This window comes from Lycorma delicatula, chromosome 3 (assembly GCF_047948215.1).
Source record: "Lycorma delicatula isolate Av1 chromosome 3, ASM4794821v1, whole genome shotgun sequence".
Taxonomy (NCBI): domain Eukaryota; kingdom Metazoa; phylum Arthropoda; class Insecta; order Hemiptera; family Fulgoridae; genus Lycorma; species Lycorma delicatula.
In genome coordinates this window covers 172353294-172378780 of record NC_134457.1, presented here as the reverse complement: position 1 = coordinate 172378780, position 25487 = coordinate 172353294, and the positions used below count along the sequence as shown (strand labels likewise).

The following is a 25487-nucleotide window of genomic DNA, read 5'->3' as shown; positions in this document are numbered from 1 at the left end:
GTGGTGGTGGGTTTCATTTAAAGAAAGATTTACGTGTATTAGTGATGCCGAAATCAAGGAAGAAATTTTTGTAGATTGGTAACTATAAACTTTGATTAGAGGTGAACCAATGTGAAGAACTATTAAACAAATATGTGTGGAAGTGATTTAAAAGTTTTTGCAAAAAATTTTAAGAAATCATAAATCCTCCAACAACCGTAACATTGTGGGTGGATTATTACATCTTTTTCTTTTTTCTGTTTAGCCTCTGGAACCACCATGAGGTATTACTTCAGAGGATGATATGTATGAATGTAAATGAAGTGTAGTCTTATACAGTCTGAGGTCGACCATTCCTGAGATGTGTGGTTAATTGAAACCCAACAACCAAAGAACACCAGTATTCAAATCCATATAAAAGTAACTATCTTTGAATTATTACAGCCATGCAAACATTAGGGGTAAAATATGTCCCTAAAAATTCATTTCTTGGAATCATGCCTGCATTTCTTTCCTGACTATCTCAGTGCCATCAGTGACGAGCATGAGAATGCTACTACCAGCAAATCTCAGTCTTGGAAAACAGGTACTAGCAACAGTGGATTATATGAATGCTTTCAGATTGTTGTAAGCTGCTAAAGAGGGATGTTCCAGATGCCAAATACAGTAGGAGTACAACTATCAGATTTTAAATAAGTTGAATAGTATTCTGCATGCATATTAATTTTTAATTTCTTTCAGAATTTACCTACATATCACAAGAAAATGGTGGATGATGGAAAAAATCTATTTATGTATTCATGTATCTGTTGTATTTATGCATCTATTTATTTAAAAAAATTAATTTGGTTCCTCAGTGTAATTATATCTCATGCTCCTTTTTAATTAGATACTATAACTAACAATGACTTGAATAAATCTCCCATCAAATCATTTTTACTATGTTAATGGAAATAACACCTATTGCTTAAACATTAATTTAAAAAAATAAATAAATCTTTCAACCTCTCATCCACTCTCATAATATGCTATATTAATAGTTGATTCAACATCTTCTCCATTAAATTATATTATTTTAACCATTCACTACCCTGCCCAGTTCTCTTTTCTGTTCTTTCTTTTCTCATCATAATTTGCCTCACTCTGTGAGAAGTTCTTTTCATGTTCACCATTAGATAATTCACATATGTTAATTTTGCTGTTATCAATTACAATTTTTTCATCATAAATATATTTATTATTAATCCTAGAGTGCATAAGATGAGTAGTGATAAGGTTCTGAAATCAGAAATCCACACCATACATCTTTGCCTGCTCATAAACTTCAAACTTCTTTATTGTAATCAATTTTATGATAAAATCTGGAACTTGTAAAAATTTTCTTAACTAAAATTACCTCAGAAGATATAGATTCATATTCACATTTTATGTGATTAAAAGTGGCGGTGTTTAATTATTATCCATATCTCTTTTCTGTTGCAAGAAGCATGATTTCTTTGCGCTCTACATGTACATTATTGTAAAGTAAATTCTTAGTTGGGTACATTCACTAACACAAAAATTATCAGAACTCGGTTGTATTAAACTTGTCAGTTTTTATCTGGATCTTACTTTTTGTTAGAAAACACAAAAAAGAGTGTATGAAAAAACTCTCATCAGTTCTTTTTGCTTTATAGAAACTGAGATTTTTAATTCTTTTGTTCTTTGATTTCATACTATTTTTCCCTTTTTCAAAACCATGTATTTTATGGGTTCATATTTGTGGCACTCTTCCTCAGCCAGGAATATTGCTAATTCACAATAAGTTATTTAGAACAATTTTGGATATATGTACAAGAAAATATTGTAAACAACTACAGTCAAAAAATTATCTCAAACTGAACATTACCTGTTCTTGGTTGAGAGGATTACGCTGTTACTGCTTTACAGGAGTTGCATTTTTAAATGAATCAGCTCTTTCTGTCAGAACGGCCCCCAATAAAAGTACTTAGAAGAAAGTTTTACCTGTGATTTCTTGCAAACCCTTTTTATTCTATTGAGAATTTCCAGCAGGTCAAGTATTTACAATTTTTTTGAATATAGTTAAACTAATTTTTAAGATATAATTTTCCTTAAAAAAAATATTTTAATATTATAATTCAATTAAATTATTTAAAGAATGTGAAGTTGAAATACACTGACTAATATCTAGTTACAATATCTAGTTACTAATATATCTAGTTACTAATATCTATGAATACAAACATGTGATGTTTGTATTCTAATGCTTGTGAAAGTGTGATATGCCTGGCTGCTTTTTTGGTGGAATAATGCAGGAAGGAGCAGCATTTAAAAATTAGAAGCGATTTAATGTCCCTCCTGTGAAGTAGCTGCTCCAATGCAGAACTGTGGCCATTACAACAAGATCTATAACCACTGATGAAGAAAATTATTGAATGAGTATATACAGGATAGGAATTTATTTTACAACGTAGTTAACAGTGATTCTTTGATTAGTACTCATCCTTAAATAGCATTTCGTAGCATAAGATTAAGTAGTGGTGTAGTGGTGCCTGGAATATGATTGATATTAATTTTAAGGCATGATTGAAGAGATGTGGTACGCTTTTGTTAGGAAAAACACATGCAACTTCTTTCTCAGTTCCATTCTTAGAGAATATAGTACTGGAGCAGAAGCTTTATGTTCTGCTCACAGCTTCACATATCAGATTTTTATGTTACATTACACAATTTTAATTAAACTGTTCCTGCAGAGCAGAGTGTAGCATAGTAAAACATAGTCTGAGTTCTAACTACTCTTTCTTCAGAACAGGGGCAAAACAACAGTGGTGTTCTTTTTGAGCCATTTCTGTTGTGAAAAAATTTTAAACAACATAAATAAGGTATAATACAACCCGTAGAAGTTGTAAAAGATGTGTACTTTTAAAAAGTACTCTTTAAAAGAAGATGTATTTATTCTGGTATTGTACTAGTCAATAAATAAAATAAAAAAATTAACATTACGTAACATCACACCATAAACGTATTTTTATTTTATTTTCTTCATTCGCGCGCTACTGTAGACAGTGACGTTAACAAACATCTGTTAGAATGCCAATCATATGCTCATGGGTAGTATTTATAACAGGTGTTTTACGCTGGAAACGTTTTGGTTAGTGGGAGCCATCTAAGGGGAAGTACTTAAACTCCCTATCAGTTGAGTGCATTACCGCTTTTTGATGACAGCGTCTTGATTCCTAGGTTAGTGTTTTTAAATGCAGTTATGTTGTCAGTTAATCATTGCTTATAATTCTGTTTGTGCATATAAAGCTTTTTTAACACTGATTATAAACCTAAGTTTTTCATATTTAAGTGTCTTTATTTCATTTTGAAATTCTTTTAATGTTTTAATTCAATCTAACAGAATCTGAAGGTACGATAACTGACAAGATTGAGAAAGCATAATTTTGTGACAAAAATTGTCTGTTAGAAAGAGTAAAACTATTTATAAGAACTTCTTCATTGTTACTTGTACTAAAGTAAGTATAATAATGAATATGGAATGAAAACTTTTGTATTTAATCTGATTTCAGTTTGTCTTGTCCAAACGTGTACACTTTGCCGGCGAAGAATGCACAAAATGATTCATTTTAAATACGAACAAATTGAAGTACCCTATCAAAAAGTGGATGTATTTAGTAGCAGTAGTAGTTTACTAGATACGCAATAAAAGAAATTATTATTACGTTATTTAGTAAATTATGATGAACAGTATGTCGAAAAATTGCAACACTTGAAACATAAGCCCGGTACTTCCACAGAAAAAGGAGCTACATAATCTAACAGCTACCATTTTTGTATGTAATTTGGCAGCGATTTGTTAGGTTTGTAAACTTTGAATATTGGTGAATTCCCAAACTTTTTATGATGCTCATTCATTATATATATTAGATATATATATATATATTTTTTTTTATTTGTTTACTTGAGTGTTATACTGTAAATATAAACTGTGTGATTGCTTGTAACCTGCCAAACCATGGGAATGCCATAAATGAAACCATATTCATGTAAAGTAAACATAGCCGTACATATTACTTTAGTGTTGAAAAAATATATTTTTTACATGATTAATTTGTGAATTTTAGGTAAACTTTCCTTGTTGCATGCATAACTGATATTAAGACTAGATTATTTTGCAGTTATTGCATGAGTGTAGTTTGTTTTATGATTAAAAGTTAAGATTAGAGATCTGATTGATCAGATGAAGAAGATTGGCTATTTTACAACTCTGAATATTATTTGCCAGGACAACTAATTTTCCCATTATATTATTGAAAATCATTAGCTGCTTACTATAGGAATTAATGTATAATCTATCTCATACATGTGTATATGTATGATATATCTTGGAGAGTGTTTGTATGCGAGTTAGACATTTTACATCAAGATTTTTCCTCATGTAGTCACCAGGCTAATAAGATATAGCCTACAGTAGAAACTAGTCTTTGATATTCCCTCACAAAAATAACAGTTCTTCCTTTACATTCTCAAGTGACCTTAATATTGCTGTTGCAATAAGTTGTTTATTCCCTTTTGGAATTTTTACACTATTGCTTGTCTAAATAGATTACTTAACAGTAATACTTGAATTAAATTAAATAAATTCCATTTAAATATAATGAAAAATAATAAAAAACTAATCATTAGGTATAAAATCAGTTTAAAATAAATGCTTTAGTTTGCTTGATAATGTTACCTTGTTGGTTGCTTAAACTGGTGTAAAGTCAAAGTGTATTAACAAATTCCAGATTCATATTCATTATCTTCTAAAAGGATTTTGCCATCACAAAAATGAATCGTGGAGGTCATTCAGAGTTCCATCAACTTTTCTGTATTTTTCTTTTATTCGTGCGCACTACTTTTATCTTTTTTTAGTAATTAAAGAAAGTTTTTCACTACATATCCTTTTCACCTCAGAGGTATTATAAATGGTGTAATTTACTTAAGCGCATATGAGTCCTGTGAGATTGAGGTCAGGTTGATATGAAGGAAGCTTCAAAATGGAATGATCATGTTCAATTTTTTTTTTTTTTAAATTGGTTCAAGTATTTCTTTTAATGAATGTAATTTTTATGCGTATATGACCTCATTGTTTGATAATTGGATTTCCAGTGATGAATTACAGGACATCTATATCTTGTAAGTATTGCCTTTTCTTCCATTATCTGACAGTAACTAATGGAAGTATTTGTGTTACTTAGCACTATTATTATCTGTATAAAATGTCTGTCTTGTTTAGTCTTAAATTGTTCCATCCTGTACATCTGATATCACATCAAAGTGATAGTAAATTTTTTTACCATCTACATTAGATCTGTACTGCACGGAAGGGAAATCGAGGGGAGAATAGGATATCTCACTATGAATGCTTTTATAGGAAATATGTAACTGGTACCACATTCAACAGTTGATAACTTTTTTGCTTTGCTCTCTATTAATTTAGTCTAATTGATATAACTCATTTCTAACATTTTCTTTATAAATGAAATCTTTTTCTTCAGAAAGCAACTGCATTTCTTATTTCAGCAAATTAAAATCGAGGATTTAAAAAATGAAAATTGTGTAAGATGTGCTGTTTGTAGCTACGCACTCCAAAGTGGTAAATTTTTATGAAACCAGTTTTCCTAATTATTGACAGTTATATATATTTTCCCTTGGTTGATTATTTATTTTAATGTAGGCTAACTGCCCAATTAACACTTTTATTTTTTGTTTGCTTATTATACCCTATTTTTACCATATACAATCGTAATTGTTTTACAGTGTGGTTGTAACTTATTGGTATAATCTGCATAACATGTAGCATTTGTTGATGTTGAATAAACAAATTGTTTATTTCTTTATTTTATTCCTGATCAAAGTACTGATTATAGTTCTTGGAAAGTAGCAGATGACTAGAATAGCATTGTTTCAAAAATGTCCAAATTTGACAAATAGTACAAATTTTTTAAAGGCAGTTAAAATTTGTTGAATTTTTTTTATATTTCACATGGCCACTGCCAAGTTTTTTTTTTGATGGGAAGTGAAATAAGAACACTTTTCAGCACCAGTCTTTGTAATTATTTGCTACAGCTAAATGTTAATCTGTTTATGGTTGAAACAGTAATTAATATTCTGTTTATCTGAATTAGGCAGTAGTAAAACTTAATTTTATGTCTGTATTGTTATATGTACTACTCTAAGATTTAAAGTTTTTATATTATGCCTTCTTGACTCACATAATCATAAAAAAAGTTAATACAAATCGTCATGATGTCTCAAAACTTTTAATAAATTTGTATTTTGTATTCCTTGTGGATATTGTCTAGTTACAGGAGAAAATTTTTAATAGTTGTGTTTTTTTTTAGATATGGGTGAGAAAAGCATACTTCTAGAACCAGTACTTTCAGTTGAACCGGTCCCAAAAGATTTTGATCCAAATGCAATCCCATCAAATGGAATGGAATATCTTCAACATGTACAGTAAGTTATCAATCACTTTTATGCACCTTTATTAACAGCTTATAAAACCTGTTTTAAAGCTTTGCTGTCAAGGAAGTAAATGTATCCTTCTGTACCCTCATTCTGTCTGAAAATATTTTGTGTTTAGTTAATTTGATTCTATTTTAACAAACATTTCAATAGATAAAATGTAAAAACAAAAAAAAATCTAATGATTTTTGTACAAAAAAAAATTAAGAATATCAAATATAAATTTCACCTCTGCTATTTTTTCTTTATTTGTTTTACTTATAAGTAAATTTAAGTATTACAATTTTTAAAGCTATGCTTTGAAGGGCCTTAAAATAATAATAACTTTGTCATTGTTATTAATTATATTACACATATATATACATAAACATATATATATATACCCTTCTAAAGTATGTTATCAGTAATTATGTATACAATTAGGAACTTATCTCTAATTTGATGAAATTTTGAATATATCTTATTTAGAAACTAAGTTATTTGTTACAATTGAAATTATTCTCGAAAACTCTTTTCACCCAAATTAGTCCCTCATAAGTTACACAGTACCTTTACCAAAAATTTTGTATTTCAACACTGTACACGTGTAATAGATTATTTTCAGACCAAACATTTTTTTTTAAGTTTGCTAATTAAGTTAAGAATGAAACTAGATAACGAGGCCTGTTCAGAAAATAACTGAATATTTTTAATAACACACCAACAGAGATAATTAGTGATGTGCGGTTGGCGGCATTGTGTTCCTCATATTCTCCTCTGTAATTACATGTTCTTGGACATGTGGTTTCAGTTGTTCTACGTACTAGGGCCAAGTTACAGTACAGGCTTACCTACACAGCATTGAAAAAAGTTATTAAAAAGTTAATTGTAACTAATTTTAATGTGCAACATGGGTTTTTGGAATTCTCTACTTTCACAAACAGTAAAAAATTATGAAAATGTTTTTATTATTTTTTTTAAAGTGCTAATACAGTTGTATTATGCATAGTGCTGCTATTTGAAAACAGTGTTATTAATGGTTTTTCACTGTTTCAGGTATGAAGCTAAAAACTGCCAGCAGGTTGTAGTAGCAGATATAGATGTAAAAAAATTTGAAAAACAAAGAACAGCTAACTTCCTTAGTGTAAGTTTGGTTGAGTTTTTCTTGAAAATTTGAATAATATGTTGTTGAGTATAAATTAATTCACCATTGTCAATATTAATTACGTTTTATGTTTATTGTTGACAGTTTATTGTAATTATTTTTATAAGTTTTTATCCGATTATGAGAAAAGTAGTGTTTCATTTTCTTTTTTTAATATTTTTGTATTTTAGTTGAATTTGGAAAATTCAAAATCAAACATTGCATCACTTTATAACTTAATAGTAAGTGAAATCATTTTCTTATTTATTTTTGTTTCCTTGTTTTAGCAACTGTTTATTTAAAATAATTTACTTTGAAGTTAATTGTTTTTATCTTATGACGTCACAATTTATATTGTTTTATCTGTATTATCTTCCTGATCATTTGCATAATCATGAGTTCAAAAAAAGGTTGCAAAATATTGATGTAAACCCATACTTCTATCTGTGTATAATATCAAATGTATTTACATAATAACAATTATTATATCATTCTAATTATAGTATGATCACAAAAATAAAAGCTATTCTTTGAAAACTAATAAGCCAATTTATGAAAATAAGTTGGGTTTTTATCATATTAAACCTTGTTCTTTTCAGCATTTTATTACAAGTTAAATTTATTGTGAAGAAAAGCTCGTAAGTATGACAAAAAGTTATTGCTGTAATTTCAAATTATATTTCATAAAAATTTACCCCATTTTTTCTTTAAAGGTACTAACCATAAGGAAATGATATAAAATCTGGTGGAAATATATTTATATTGCTGATTTTGTCATTTAGGTATTTCTCGAAAAGGTAACATTTCTCTAATGGTCATTTTCACTTTGGTTAAATTTTAAAAGAAAAAATAGTTGTTAATTTAGGTTTCAGTAAAGGCAGGAAATTTTTTTTTGCATTCAACTATAGTCTAGCAAATAAAAGTGCACGTGAACTTAATATTTTGCCAGTAAACAATCATAAAAGATTTAATTTAAGATGCCAAGCCAAAGCTTGTTCCTTTGTACATCAGTTTATGGAGAACTTATTCAAATAACAGTTAGTGTGATTTTCTCAAGGGAAACACAATTTTATAAATTTACACAATTTTAGCGCCTCATTTTTTCTTAACATATTTACAACTCCTACAACTGTGTCAAAAAATTGTTTTAGAGTGTGCTTTTTATGTATGTTAAAATGTGAATCTTTATCTTAATCATCGTAAAATCTCAGGATGTTATACCCAACATTTTGGCAATTTTTTTTTACATTTAAAAAAAGCTATCCATATCTTGTTAAGTGTCAGTGATTTTTCACACTATTAAACAGTTTAAAACTGAAATTAAAAAAAAATGTTACCATTTATTAGTTTGGACTTGATGTTCAAAAAAAAGAGTGAAATAAATTAAAAACCAAATTCACTTAAAAATTTCCCTAATTGCCCTGTTCCATTGTTAGTGCACAACTTCTCAGCATTGAAGGCACAGTCACCATTAACATTTTTAGAAATACATCAGTATGAAAGCAAATAATTGTAATTTATTTTCAATAAATAATTCATATTTTATAAAATCATTAATTTTAAATTACTTTATAACTCAAGATGAATTATTTAATTTAAGCTAATGTTGAAACCAATTCTTTTCCAACAAAAAAAGGTTCTTCTATTTACGTCAACAATTTCAAATAGTATAATGGTTATAAACTGCTGGTTTATATAAATACAAAATTATATAAATTATTTTTATTTAAGAATAGGATAATTACATAATAAAAGCACAGGAGATATACATATAACACTCACATACAGAGGTATATGTTATACATCAACTGTATGCGTTTAGACTGGTCAAGAATTCCTTTATTATTTGGTCTCAACAATAAAATTATTTCAAAACAATATGTGCTATAATAGAAACAAACATAATTAGTTGTAATAATATACAATATAATATGTGTTATTGTACTGATATTGATATATTTAAGATTCATATTATTCCCTTGTACTGTTAAATTATATTTAAATTCTATTGAATAAACCACCTAGTACAGAATATTGAGATTCATGTATCATAATGAAGCATATCAATGTATATCTTAAATTAATTTTTCATGAAAGTACTTTTACAAGATCCTGATCCTCTCATTCATTATTGAAATAATTACATTATTGCATAATAAAAATGATTAAATAAAAATACTAAAACACTGAAAATTGCTTATTAATTTACTTGAGTGTTGCTATCATAACTTTCATTATTTTAAAATTTTTATTATGCAATAACAAAATTACTTCAATCATGACTGTGTGATCCCACAAAAGTACTTGAATGAAAAATTAAGGTATGTCTCTCAGTAATCTGTACTTAAGTTTTATTTAATAGAATTTAAATATTTATTAGTGTAGTTTAATTAAAATTTTCAACACATCCAAGATCAAATGTCTACGTAATAAACTGTCAAATGTAAATGCAGTATGTTTGCTGTTGTCTCATCAGTGTGTTTCTCTATTCATTTAGGAGAAAAAAAATTTTCATGTAAATTTTACTTTTTTGTCCATGTGTGTGTGTGTACGTTACATTTTTTATGTAATCATTAATGTGAATAATACAGAAGTTGAAACTAGTATGAAATAGTTATTAAATGATACGTTTTTCAACATAAGTTTTTAAAAATATTTTCAAGTAATTTGTTTTAATAGATGAACTGTCATGTTGTTTTCAGTGGTAGGTTGCTGTTGCTGTTTATCGAGACACTGAATGAATTGATACTCTAGTAAGCATGAAAACTCCCTGAATTAACAAAAATTTTTGTTTTACCTTTTCCATATTCTACAAAAATATAATTCTTTAGGAACAGCCTTATTACTCAATTTCTGTTGTAAAACTATTTATTAATTTGAAAAAAATCATTTCAGTTCTGCACTAGGATATGAAGGTAACAACTTTTTTTAAGCCCTATCATTGTCAGAATATTGGATGAAATAATCTGATACTTGATAAGGTTTTATAATTTAACATAAATTAAACTTGACTTATATAAAAATTCTACGGAAGTTCTAGAAATAACATCTACAACAAAAAGAAGTGCAAAAATTGTGTTTTCCCTGAGAATGTAATTGTTACGTGTACAGTTGTTTGAATTAATCCTTTATCCTTCATAAATCCTTTATTTGTGTTTAAATAAATCTATTAAACTGATGTAGAAAAGGACAAATTTCATTACATATGTGTCTGAAAAAGAACTCTAGTGTTTCAAAAATGAATTTTTACTATTTCCAGACTTTTAGTGTTTTAAGTGCAAACTTGAAGTGACAGCAGTTAAGAATTAGATTACACATTCTCTGTCAGGTAGTAACTGCGTTAGACTGCACAGGCTAAGCTGTTCGGGCTTCAGTACCATGGCTTCACCTTGTGAGAAAGCACAGTGTGTGTATTGCTTCGCCAAAACAAAATCAGTGACTGTTGTACAAATAAATTATTCTCGAGTTTATCATAGAAATTCTCCAAGTGACAAAAGCATATGCAAGTGGTGTGAACAGTTTTTGGAATTTGGAAATGTTTTGAAAGAACTCTTTCAGCTAGTCCTAAAACAAGTATCAAAAACAGAGAAAGAATTTTACTGTCTTTTCAACAAAGTCCTAAACATTCCTGAAAATACTGCCCAAAATGTTGTCTGCTAGCAGTTGAAACTTTGTGCTTACAAACTGCAGCTGCTTATGAAATTAAACCTAACGATAAGCCACAAAGAGTTCAATTTGTATCAACAAACATGTTAGATTTCAGTTTTGCTGATGAAAACTACCTGCACTGCATTTTCCAAAAGTGAATGTCTGGTATAATATCATGCGTAATCAAACCTTCAGGGACTTTTTTTTTTTAATGAGCAGACTATTAAGGGTACTTGGACATGTTTCCACCTAATTTTCTTGCAGCATGGAGTCCTTCCACATCATGCTCAAGTTGTGTGAACTGCATTCAATGACTTATTCCAAGAAGACTGGATAGGCCATTGCTTGGTCACCACAAAGTTCTGATTTGATGCTGATGGATTTCTTTTGAGGCTAAGTAAAAGACTGCATATATTAAGAAAAATCCAGTCATTTGACCACATACACCAAAGAACAACAGCAGGTGTGGAATCATTTCCTGCAGACATGCTTGTCAGAGTGTGGAATGAGATGATTATCAGTTTGATTTCTTGTCTGCAGAACTCATATTAAGTTAAATTTAGAGGTAAAAAAACTTCAGATTTTATACTTTCATGTTATAAAACACATATTTTTGTAATTCTAAATGTATTAATGTTGATTTAATTTAACAGTGCAAAGTTCTTTTTCAGACATTCGTTATTTTTAAGATGGTTAATCAAGAAATTATCGCACTCTGAAGTTTGGGTGCATTCTTTCATTTGCCAAACTATAGGTTTTTTACAACACCCTTAAGGTACAGACAGCTTCTTAATATCTACCAACAACAGTATGATAAAGGATTATGAAGGAAAGAAGGCTTTCCATATCCTAGCTTCTTCAAAGTAGCTGCTGTTGATTAAATTATAATATCTATTCATTCTATTTTCTGTGCTTATATAAAAACCATACTCTTTTCTAACTACCCATGATTGCCAACAGTTTTGATCGTAATTCTAAAAAAAATTCCTTATCTTTGCTGAGAAACTGAAATAATAATTTTGGCTATACCCACCATACTGAAATCTTAAATTGGAAAAAATTTGAATTGAAGTTATAGAAAAATCCAGATAAATTTTTTTTAAATTACTTCAACATAATTATTTTTTTTTTAACACATCATCACATAATGAAGTTGTGGAATGCTAAAATTGCATATTGTAAAAATAAAATTGCAATTCATTTTACATATAATTCTTGTTTGTTTTTTTTCAAATAAATTGCTACATACAAATATTGCAAAGAAAATTACAAGATTTAATAAGTATTAAACTTTGTTTTTTACTTCAAGTAGTCATAAAATGTTATGACTCCTAAATTTGGTAAATTAATATTTATTCTATTTATAGAAATATTTTGTATTGTGGTTAATCTGAGAGTTACATACTTGTGAAATAGTTCAAAATTCTCACCAGATCTTTTCATGTTATTTTGTAAATTATTATTTTTTCAAGTAAATATGAAACTTGTAAGTGGAAATTCGATTTGGGCTTTTTATATAATCAGTGAAAATTGTCAGAAAAATTAGCTTGTAAGAAAAATTATTCTCAAAAATTTATTTTGTTTATAAATTTGTCCCTTGAGTTTTTAATCGTAGACAGAAAACTGTAACTGAACAGTCCAGCAGGAAATCATCATTCCTCCTATCTCCTATAAAGAACCACCTGCCTGCCAACAGCTAAGAGAAACTACCATTATGTTACATTGAGGGTGGGAGTTAATGCAATCCCTATAATTTGTGTACAAGTAAGAAGCATTGTTAAAGAGCAAGGAAAGTAGTGTAGTAAAGGAAGGGATTAATATATACAGGGACTGCCTCTAATCTAGACAGTCTATACCATCTTGCCAAGAATATCAAGGTGGCAATTATCATTGAAAGTAAATTAAGATATGTATTATGAAAATATATAAAATGTAATTCATTTAAAACCATTATTTTAAAGTTGCAGTTTATCAATTGACTTTTGAATGTATATATATATATATGTACATATATATGTACATGTACACAAATATTTTGTGAAAGTGTAATATTTTTCTCTCTTTAATTAGTGTTTTAAAAATACATTCTATATTTTATAATATTTAAAATTATAAATTTTTTCAGTATCCAGAAATACTTATAAAACAAGAATTTTTACCTTCTGTTGAATGGCAAGAAGAACGCTTGGCAGATTTTTCAGAAGTTAGACGTATAGTAGAAAGGCGGAGGATTATGCAGTCTGAACATCAAGTGCATAAATGTTATATGGTATGTTTACTAGTTTCCTGTTAAAAATCAACAGGTAATAAATTTTAATTAATATTTTTATTCAGTTAACCAAGTTTATGAACTACCATTGTCTGGAATGCTGTCTTAATTTATAATGCCGTATGGTGGAAGTATAATAAATTTAGAAATATATGATTAAAAAACATGTATGTTACATTATGTAAAGCATATAATTTTACTTGGCCAAAATGTCAGTCATTATGCACTTGCTTCATTATGTCATTTTGTTGCACTTGCTTTTAAGGTGGAAGGGGATGACTTTTTCTTAGAAGTATACTCAGCATGGATAGATAATAGCTGATGTATTAACTAAAAAAAAAAATACACATTACATATATCTAAGTGGTTATACCATCACCATGTAATGTGTTTAAGCAAGAATTATGACTTTATACTTTATATCATACCTTTTTTTTAGACACCACCGTGGTTGTATCTAAACTTTACAGCTAATGGCAGTGTCGCTGAGGATGAACAGTCCCTTGAAGTAACTTATACAAGTATTGTACTTCATACAAGTATTTTGTGTTACTCCTAGCAAATTGAAATTGAACATTGTTTGGTATTTTCAAGGTGGTAGTAATGAGTTTGATTAGATAAAAAATGTTTAAAGAAAGCTCCTAATTTTATTTTTACATTGTACGTATATATGCAAACTGTTGTATTTATTGTTGTTTATCTGAGCAAGTGAATATCTGTTTGTTTAAAGTTACATTGATGTATTGAACTTTATTAGTGGATTTATTTCTATGTTACAGCCGATTATTGAAAGTGTGAAAGGTTGGTACAAATTCTGCGTAGGCAAATATAAAAGTCAAGAAAGTGGTTGTGATATTATTGAAGGAACAGAAGATACAACATTGGAGATGTTAAAAGATGATGTTCCTGAAGACTTGGATGGAAACTCTACTACAGAAACCAAAGAGGATTCTTATTTAGAACATAAACAACCACTTTTGCATTTATTGTCTGCAATGAGTCAGGTATTAATGTATTCTTGTACTTCTTGGTGTTTTTGTTATTGTGTACAATTTTACAATTTGAAAGAACATATTATTTTTCTGTTTGCTTTCTAATTCAGACATAGCATTGTAATGACGTAAATAATTTTCATTATAATTTACCATATTTTCCTGAATTTAATTTAATTGTTGTTCTGTGACAAATTTTTTTAAAATTCATTTACATTTTATTTGAGGCCATTTATTTTATTCATTGTGCTGTAAAAATTGTAATCGAGGTATTTCCTTATTTATTGTGTACTCTGTGTGTTATTGGGATATGGTTTTATAATTTTTCTATGTTGCTACTTACTTTTGGATTATTCTGAAAGTAAAACATATATTTTAGCTTGCATTTACTGAAAAAACCATTATGCTAATTTATTTATTACCTTCTCATATTATGCAATATATATTCTGCTTTTTATTTAAATGCGTAATCCCTTCAGTGTGCAGGTTGATTCTTTGTTTTTTATAAAATAATTATTAACAATTTTATTTCAAAATATTTTAATATAGTTGTACAGTTGTACATCATGTTGGTCAAACATAATTGTGCAGGCCAGTTATCTAATTTAAAAGTAGAAAACAATTGATAAGATAGGTTATTATATTTCCTTACTTGTCTATTGAATTGAAAAATAAAATTATTTAATAAAAAGTTCATTTATGTGATAGTGTTAGTAATGGAAAAATAAAATTAATTTTAATTTATGAAAGATATCATAATATTGAGATATTAAATTAAAGTTAAAAAAAATTTTTTAAATAAAATATAAGGCCTTTCAGGCTCTCTGTGAGAACCAGACCCCCATTATTATTAACAAAATCACTAATTAACATACTATTTTTGTGTTTTAAATTAAAATTATTATCTTTATTAGTTATTATTATTATTTTAGTGGAATTAATTTTTTTAATTCTTAACGATTCTTTTGTATTCTTAAATTATATTTAGATTCTACTAAAATAAAGCCATGATAAAAACAGAAATTTGTGGAATGTTTCTGAATAAAACAGAAGATTAAACAAGGGTACTATAAGAGAAATTGTATAATACATATTCAAAATGACAAAGTAGTTTAGGACCGCTTGTTTTTGTATTATATAAGAAGTTTTACTGAATTTAATATAGAAAAACTTAAATATAACCTAAAAAAGACTCATGAAACGAAAATTTATAATTTAATCAGAAACAATATGTTAACACATAATAATTCAAATAAATTTAAACCTAATTGTACACATCCCAAGAAAATTTCAGTAAATAACACAACCAATAAATTTTTAAACTTAATAAATATCAGTAATAATGAAACTGAAAAATTAATTATCACTAATGCATTTAAATTCAACTTAATTGATAATAGTAGTAAAATTAACATTTTTAAAAACATTGTTAAAATAAATTTTGAAATAAATTCCAACAGAATGAATCATACAGATAAGCATAAATTATATACTAATCAACTACAATACCCAAAATATTAAAAATACAAAATTTACTAATAAACCATTTATCAATTAACAGATTATTTATCAATTAGATACAAGCAGTATTTTAATAATAATATCAGACAAAACAAATGTAAATGTACCAGTTATCATGACAGTTAAAAACTATAATAACTTAATGAAACAATATATTGTTGATAATAAATTAATTAGGAAATTAATGACCCATCTAACAAATGTTTAAAAGTAACAAAGAGTTTAATAAAAAATTCTGATTAGTTTTTATTTATAATAATAATTTAAAATAACATTCTAGATTATTCCTTTTGAGCCGATTGCCCCAAGTTAACTGGACTACCAAAGATTCATAAATTAAACATCCCAATGCGATCAATTAATAATCATTAAAACATTTTAAATCTGCCCCTGTTACATTATATCCCAAATAATAGATAAAATCTTAGGAACAAAAAGAATTTACTAATACATCTAATGCGTATGTAAACCTGCTCACTACCGACTAAACCGCCACCCCTGGCTACCACCCTTCCTGGAACTGCTAACGAAGCATTCTTTCTGGAAGGGGGGCTTACACGCCCATTCACACACTCATACTTCATAGTGCAATCGCATCATAGTGGGATATCAACAGAAACACATCAGTTACAGCAAAACAACAGCAAACAAGAAACATCACTATACATCAAGAAACAGAAACAGATTATGAAACTACACACAAAGAAAAAAGTCACACAATATCTGTGGACGCCAACAGATACAGGAGGGGAGTGTTTGCGGCCTCTTCATGTCAAGGCAACCCCCAAATGTACAAGGAACAGTCCTCACTCTCTCTCTCAAAAGAGTCGCTCACTCACAAACCTGTCCACCCCTGCACTCTCCGACGCCGCCTATTGTTTCGTGACTCCTCCCGTGCTTGGAGGTCCCTCATCATGATTTTCACATATGTAGTGATTGCCTTCCAGTTTTATTTCTTTTCTATCATTATGTCCATCAGCTCCTCAGGCTGGAACATCACTTGCCTGCCTAGTATGTCAAGTAGCTCTGTCCTAGGTCCTTTGTATCTCAGAAAGTGGAAGAACACATGGTATGGCGTTTCCTCCTTGCATACTGGGCAGTTCTGTTCATCGTACTTATGAAGGTATGCTCTGTTTCCCCCATGGCCCGCCATAAACTGGGTAAGGCTGTAATCCAGTGAGCCATGTACGCCTTACATCTCTCACCAGGCGGTGTGTCCATCAGCCTTTTGTGCTGCCGTCTCACCATAATCAAGAAGATTTAGAATTCATTAAAGTTTTCATCACTGTTATAAGAAATATATGTCAACAAAACTATTTTGAATTTATTAACAAATATTATACAAAAAAAAAAATACCTTATCAGATTTTCACTATCAGCAATTACGTCAGAAATATATTTACAGGATTTTCAGAGTAAATTAGTGGATGGCCATCACTCATACACATAACGCTTTAGTAGGACATGGTGATGATATTCTTATATTCTCATAATATATAACCAGGTGAATAAACATTGAATATCTAATAATATTAAACAAATGAATTCTTATAATGAAAATTTAAAATTTACATTTGAAATGGAGTATCAAATTATTTAGATAACAGTATCAAAATAAAAAAGACAACCAAATCGAAACTTCAGTAAGAAACTTTCATAAAGAAAGAAGCAAACTTTCATAAATAATATAACATTCATAAAAAATCATATCACTGTAGGTCTCATAAATTTAACACTTATACAAATATGATTAGAGTTATCAGATGCACACATAGTAACAATGAAATGTTAGTAAATGTAATAGTTATCATAAAACGGTAGCAGTTGAAAATGAATGTGATGCTACTTAATAATATTTATAAAACACAATTAGCAAAACAAAATAACTATTACTACCAATACATAGTAAGACATAAAAGAGTGAAAACATGCTGAAAGTATTAATTTGCTAATAATGTCATTGAAAATATTACTAAAATTACAATAAAAATTTATCTAAGTCATCATAAATACCTAATAATTATATAATAAAATATTTAAAAAACAACAATAATAAAATAATTTGTGTTGAATTTATAAATGATTGTGATGATGGTGTTAATATAGAAAAAACAAATTTCTTTAAAGCTAGATTTCTTGAACATAACAGAAGTTACAAAAATAATATAGGTATCTAATATGCCAGATCTTTTAATAAACAATAAACATTTTATTTCTGATATTAATATAAATTTAGAAATATTAGATAACATAAAATTAAATATTTTATATATAAATACAAACAAAATTTCAATTTGATAAACCATCAGACAATGTTTGAGGGAGATGTTCTTATAAAAACTGTGTGACATTTGTGTAAATTAATATGCAATTTTCATTATTTATAATTTTTATTATTCAGTAACGGAATTATTTCAGTCATGAAGATGTGGGATCCTGCAAAAGTACTTTCATGGTAAAATTATAGTAAGATATGTCTTATCTCAATATTTTGTACTAGGTGATTTATTTTAATAAGATTTAAATTATATGATTTCATATATATATATATTTAATATTATTAGGTTATGTTATTAGTGGATCTTTATTGATTTAGTTATTTATTGTATTTTATTGAAAACATTGTCATTGTTTATAAATGAAATGAAAAAATACAAATCCAAAAGTTTACACTCATAATTAGAAAATAACTATGCCTTTATTGCCTACTATTAATTTAGTAATCTCTGCATAACTAAATATTTGGTAAAATTACCAGAAGATTGTTAGAAGGTCACTATTCTACTAATAAGTAATTAATATAAAAAAAGTGGACTATATTATTGAGATATCATTATTTAGAATTCAAGCACAGATAAATGTTCTGTCTCAATCCTTTCTTTCTGTTATCTCCTTAAAATGTGTGTTATTAGGAAAAATTGATCATCAACCTTATATTATTATTATTATCTTTTACGATCGCACAGGATCACTTTAGTCAGTCCATTATCATCTAAGTCTCTTTGATGGGACTGTTTGGGCCTTGCAGTCCTCCCAGTACTTTTTCATTCGTTCCAATATTTGTGCCCTTTCTAGTGTTGAAAATGTTCGTATTATGAGTTTCTTTCTTGTGAGTGTGAAGCAAGAGTGTTTTTGTTCTTAATTTTCTTGTTTAATTTTAATAACCTTAAATATAGTATAAAATAAAACATATATATTATACCTGACTGGAAATAATTGATAAAAAGAAGAAGAAGTTAGAACCTTTGTAAGTTAGAAACTGCTGAAAATAGTAATCCTTAACAAACAGTAAGGAGGTACATCATGTTTGGAGTTAAAAACAATTTGTATGATGAGAAGGTTTTGGATCGTATACTCAAGTTGTATTAAAATATTTATTTCAACATCTGGCATATTTGAAGAAAGCAGATTTGTGCAACAAAAAAGTATACTTACTATATTGGTCATAACTGGGCAAGAAAATTTGGTGATTAAAAAAAACTATTGAAAATGGTCAAGGTTAAAGGTTGATGATTTTAAATGTATATATGGTGTACAAGGTCTGTTCAAAAGTTATCCAACCTTGGGCCATGAAAAAAGTTATCTAGTGGCTTCTATTTCTAATATCTTCCAAAATTGTGCCCTTGCATCATTACCCACTTAATCTAGCAGTCTTATTGTTGGAAACATTTCTCATAGTCCCCTTTTGGAACCAGAGTTGGTCTAGTGGTGAACGCATCTTCCCAAATCAGCTGATTTGGAAGTCGAGAGTTCCAGTGTTCAAGTCCTAGTAAAGTCAGTTATTTTTACACGGATTTGAATACTAGATCGTGAATACCAGTGTTCTTTGGTGGTTGGGTTTCAATTAACCACACTTATCAGGAATGTTTGACTGGAGACTGTACAAGACTACACTTCATTTACAATCTTACATGTCATCCTGTGAAGTAATATCGTATGGTAGTTTTGGAGGCTAAACAGAAAAAAGAAAAGTCCTCATTTGGAAGGCCGTCATGTTTTTCAATACCCTTCCAGCTGTCAAATTGGGGGACCCTTTCAACATTATCTTCACCTTTGGGAACAATGCTCCTTAATTCACCATCACTGGTGTATTTGATGAATTCTCTCCTTGATAAGAAATCATGGTGGTTGAAACTGCCATTTCTATGATTCTCATACATCTGGTTTCTTTTGTAGAACTCTACCATGAAGTTGATGCAAAACCTTCAAATAATCGACTGTTTGCTAACAGTATGATCTTCAGTTTGTATTTATTATTTAATGTTCCATGGTAGTTGAAAAACAAGTCATTACCACTTTCATTTTGTCTTCACTTATCTTCCTATCTACAGCCTTGGAGATTATGGTGACAGCTTTGGCCTGTTTACCCAAGATTCTTCTTCACTTATACAATTCTTATAAATAAGATCATAATTTCTGCATCTCAGCAAGTCCTGTGCAACTTCAAAATGAACCCCTTTGCAAAAGCAAATTAAAGTATGCACATATTTAAATCATCCATTAAAATTATCATTTGCAATTTCTCTGTCAGTGAAGAACTTTCCTTTTATCAAACTGTGCAACTTGTTAATGGCATTTGGATCTTAGCTTGTTTATGGTCAGTTTCTAGCAGTTTGGCAGTTTGAAAAATCCATAGAAAATTGTTAACCATTCTTTAATTTATATAAAACCAATAGCTTCATTCCTAAAATCTTGTTTAATCTTAAAAATTGTTTAACTTTAGTTATCACAAAGCTTTTTTTGAGAAATTATTTCAGTAGAATTATTCAGTGTGTTCAATTATTATGCACAAAATAAAAATGTAACTAGTATAGATTCAATAACATACATAATGCCTGCTAGACAATTCATGTGCTCTACCAAGTTTTACTGCTGTTATGAAATAGTTTTCAAGAAAAGAGTTTGTTGTGATGTCCTTTGAACAGCATTTGCAACTTAAGCATCTGACTGCAAAAGTATGATGATATGTATCTTAGTGCTGATGGATTAAACTATTGATAATATTTTTTGATAAGTTTTGTTATTAAATTTAAATAATTCTTTTTTTTTAGGTAACCATAATAGCAGTTTTAGATTATCATGTAGAATGGATAGAAAATAAAAAAACTGATTTTCATCACAGTGGGTCTTGGTTGTATGCTTTACTTGCATGTTTGGAAATACCTTTAATTCCAGAGACTTGTTCCAGTATTCGATCATTGGCAAGACTGGCAGCTGAACATCGTATGAAATTGGTAAATCATTTATTTATGATATTACTTCAAACCTGCAGTTCAAGCGCACTTCACGTGTATTTTAACTAGTAAAATGATGTCACAGTTGTAAAACTGTTAGATCCTGATCAGGAATTTGTTATTCTTTAGACAACAGGAGTCTTACGCACCCTTCAGACAATTGATTGATAAACCACACTGAAGATGACCACTGTACAATTGGCTGATCAATCAATTAATTAGTGAATTTATTTGATGTATTTAATGATCATGTGCTGTTTGTTACTATAAAGAAAAAAAGAGTCAGATTTCTTAACACCACTTTAATCCATTAAGAATCTCTTTCAGTTGCATTAAATTAAAGTTAATGTTAACAGTATTATGTACAAAAGCAGAGCAGTAAAGAAAAGTCAAAAAAATATTTATTTATTCATTTCTTGAAAATTATTCTTTCTTGCTTCTAAACTTGCATAATTATTTTATCTTTTATTTTGAAAACTCCAGTGGACTATTATTGTAAAAATTCACAATGAACTCTTATTATGAATCGTCTCTGGAATTGATTTAAAAGTTTAATCGTAGAAGTATTATTTTAATTTATATCTTTTAATAAAAAATATTTTTCATAGTCTTTGAATAATTCACACACAGAAATTATTCAGAAAATGTTTTTTTCTAATTCTGAAATAATGTATTTACTTGCATCCTTTGTGACAATATGAATCATATTACAGAATCATCCCAGTTAATGGTAAAGATAAGGATGTAGTTTCTTTTTGTTAAATTAATTATAAAATAAATTTTTGATAACTGAAAAGCAGTTTGAGTTTCCCCCTATTCTATCCAAAGGTTTATGACAACAAAGTTTTTAAAAAAATATTTCATTAATTATGTCTGTAATGAATACATTTACACTTATAACATGAAAATCTCATATTGCAATATTTGAGTAGTAAAAAATGAAATCTATTGTGTTAAAAAGTAATTTTTTAAATATTATTTTACATTTACAAAAAATATTCATTTACGGTGTAGACAGTTGTGTTGATTGATAAAGTAGTATAAAAAACAAAGGTGTTATAAAATAATAAGTAGAATCTGAATTCCCTGATGGGAAGTCTTATTCTTAAAGACTGTGTAGGATGGCGTCCCCACGGCCCTAGCCTTTACACCAAGAACACACACAAATTACTACATATATTCTTACACAAGTACCCAACATCTTACACTGTTTCTTCTTACACTTACAATTCGTAATTTTGCAACACCTTACGAAATGCAACCATAACCCAGGGTGGAATCTATTGTGCCAGTGGGCCGATGGTTCTACATAGTGAGTTTTGAATGATGTCCTCTGGACACCTGGGTGAACCCAGTTGTATTTAGCTCTAGCCTCTGTATGCATGGGCTCTGCAGAGGTGATCTTGTATTTCCCCAATACTCATGGGAACAAAATTTTGAGTCTTACAAAAAAGCTTAATATGGTTGGTGGTCCATCTGAAAAACCACCACCAGAAGTCATGTGAAAAGACCTCACTTAGTGTTATCTGGTGAGAATAAAAACTCTGTTGAAGAGTACAGTTTGATTGGTGACTCATCTTGTGCAGAGTATAATAATGTACAATTTATTGTTCTTAAAAACAATCAGGAAGGAGGCTCCTTTCTAAAGGTCTCATTTTTACTGGTAAATTAAGTTATACAGGCTCTAGTGGTTCACCTAAAAATGTCATGAAATTGAGGGAAGGCACAATACTTGTTGAGACATTTAGTGATGAACACAGTAGATCTCTCTTGCGTCTCTCTAACATCGGTGATATTAACATAAAAGCGGTATGCCACAAGTCCTTAAATACCAGCCAAGAAGTAATCTTAGGTTGGAACCTCTAGGAGGTAGATGCTAGTGAGATTACTGATGAACTTGTCTCCAAGGATGATAATGCGAAAACATTTTTCACCTAAAAAAATCCCCCCAAAAAAAAGAATCTGCATCTAGCTTGCAAGCTCGCAAGTTGGATGTAGTTTGGAATCTATGCTAAGTGTAACAAGTGTATAGTATTCTGTGGATTGCTGTGTATTGTTCTGAAGGCATTCTGTGTTGGTTTGTCTTTTTACCTATTTATATGTTCTGATTTTTGTAAGTAGGTTATCCTAAACGTTAGCAATCCAATTTATGAAGATTGTATCTAGACTACTGAAGAAAGAGATTTCTGAATTGAGAGTTACGTGTCTTCCAGTTGTTGCCAATGATTTTTAAGAGATGATTTGAACATGAAATGCATTACTGCAAAATCTGTGCCTTGGTTGCTCACAGATCATAAAATCAGTCTTGATGATGTTTGTTTTGATTTGAAGGACAAACTTTGAAATGATCCGTATTTTCTTTTTGAAATTCTGAGAGGTGATGAAAGTTGGTGCTATGATTTTCATGCTACAAAAAATGCCTGGCAACAGTAAAGAGAATTATTTTTTTTTGTTTTGTAAACCATTTGTTTTCTCCCTTGATAGAAGCTGAATCAGCATTTCTGCCTGGATATGTTGAGATGATTGAATGAGAGTTGTGAAAAAGTTAGTGTTATGGGGGATTAATGGTTGGTTTCTGTATCACAACATCCCTACCCAAACTGCCCTTTGAATCACATTTTGTTGAAAAATAAGGTGACTTGTCCCTTATCCTCCCTACTTCTCTGATCTTGCTCCATACAATGTTTTCTTGTTCCTGTGTATGAAAAAAGAGCTCAAAGGAAGCCATTTTTGACTTGATGGTTGATACTAATTTCTTCTATTAAATATAAAATTTTAATTGATGGGATTGCAATGAATACTTTCCTTGTAAAGGAAGTCAAGGAAAGATAAATTTCACTGCACCCCTCCAGCGACATTCATCTTCAGGAACTCAAAAAAATGAGTTCCTATTAACTCATATTTGGAGTAAAATCTTGTTTAGTAAAATGTGTACAATAAAAAGTTTTTAAAAATTTACTTTTACAATTCTGGACTTGTACCCCTCAATTGTTTTTGGATACCCTTCATATATACCTGCATTTCCACTTGTGAAGGTTGTATGACTATTATTCTATATTGTTACAAACTCCTGGTAGGTGCAATAGTAAAATTGTTTTATGCTATGATGGTGTTTGGCATTTAATCTAGTTTATAAATAAGCCTTTAAAATTTGGGTCACTGTTGAATAATTGTAAAATTTCAAAGCAATATAATATTATGTGTTTATTATATTTTTCTTGTATTTTGTAACAGTTGACTACAAAAGCAATAATTTAAGATGAAATGTTAAATAATGAAAAGCTGATATATTTTAAGTAAATTTATCTGAATAGGCATCTTTGTATCACTATTGGCTGATCTTTGTGTTATTATTTTTTTCAGGATTCATCTGATGATGAACTTTTGTCTGTATTAAATTTGATCATCTGCTTAGTTGGGAGATATTTCAGACAGATTGACTTGGCGGATGGATAGTGATGATTTGATTATATTACTCTTCATATATCTCTTATTATTATTATTATTTTCATCAATTGTATTTTCCTATCATTAAAATGAAGTTCTTTTGATTATTTAACTGTGAATATATATAATATGTAATTATATATTATATATATTTGGATGTATTGTTTTTTTTTTCAATCTTTGTAACAGAGACTACTTCTACATAATTGTATTAAAAAGTACTTTTAGTTCTTCCTTTTGTATTGTAATATTATAAGATTATTTATTTTTTGTAATAAAATTAGTCAAATAAAAAATATCTGTTTAGTTACATTTATCCACGTATTCCATATATATGTTATAATTTTAAGCTAATTTATGAAGTAATGTAAAAGTTCTCAGAAAATTTTGATTTTAAAAAACTATGTACATTAGAAAGTTGTAGATGATTTTTTTTTTTTAAAGTGCCATTGTTTATTAAGTTTTGGAAACATTCCTGCAACCAATTCTTTATCTCCTAAAAAAAACTTTAGCTTACAATGATGTGGTTGATATTTTTATCTTTATATTGTTTTTTCTTGTAAGCTGATTTCAAGCAAGACAGATTAATATGATGAATATTTCAGGATCATTGCATTGGGCAATGAAAAATAATTCTTTACCAGCATGGATTAATCACCTAATGCATTTTCATATGAGTCTATTGTCTTGCAATTTTTAGTACATTTACTTCTTATATCATCTACTGCTTTTCATTTCAAAATGGTTCATGGTGAACTTTA

General features: G+C 28.7%; 1 protein-coding gene across 2 annotated transcripts; it reads left to right on the top strand.

Moving 5' to 3' along the window:
- The first annotated feature begins 3078 nt into the window (after positions 1–3078).
- Positions 3079–25015, top strand: Gem2 (Gemin 2). 2 transcript variants are annotated; one of them, XM_075359034.1, is made up of 7 exons: positions 3079–3219; positions 6369–6483; positions 7528–7615; positions 13389–13532; positions 14312–14536; positions 21097–21279; positions 24643–25015. In XM_075359034.1, exons 2-7 carry the CDS (start codon positions 6371–6373, stop codon positions 24733–24735), a joined length of 846 nt encoding a protein of 281 aa, XP_075215149.1. In that variant the 5' UTR covers positions 3079–3219; positions 6369–6370; the 3' UTR covers positions 24736–25015. The 2 variants fall into 2 exon arrangements, with proteins under 2 accessions (XP_075215149.1, XP_075215148.1); XM_075359033.1 differs by lacking the exon at positions 3079–3219 and adding an exon at positions 3226–3497.
- Positions 25016–25487: the final 472 nt, after the last annotated feature.

Bases quoted from the DNA above. Each gene is read 5' to 3' on its own strand.
- Gem2 (XM_075359034.1), top strand. From the start codon at position 6,371: ATGGGTGAGAAAAGCATACTTCTAGAACCAGTACTTTCAGTTGAACCG. The intron at 6,484-7,527 runs GTAAGTTATCAA...TCACTGTTTCAG, and splicing joins GAATATCTTCAACATGTACA to GTATGAAGCTAAAAACTGCC. The intron at 14,537-21,096 runs GTATTAATGTAT...CTTTTTTTTTAG, and splicing joins TATTGTCTGCAATGAGTCAG to GTAACCATAATAGCAGTTTT.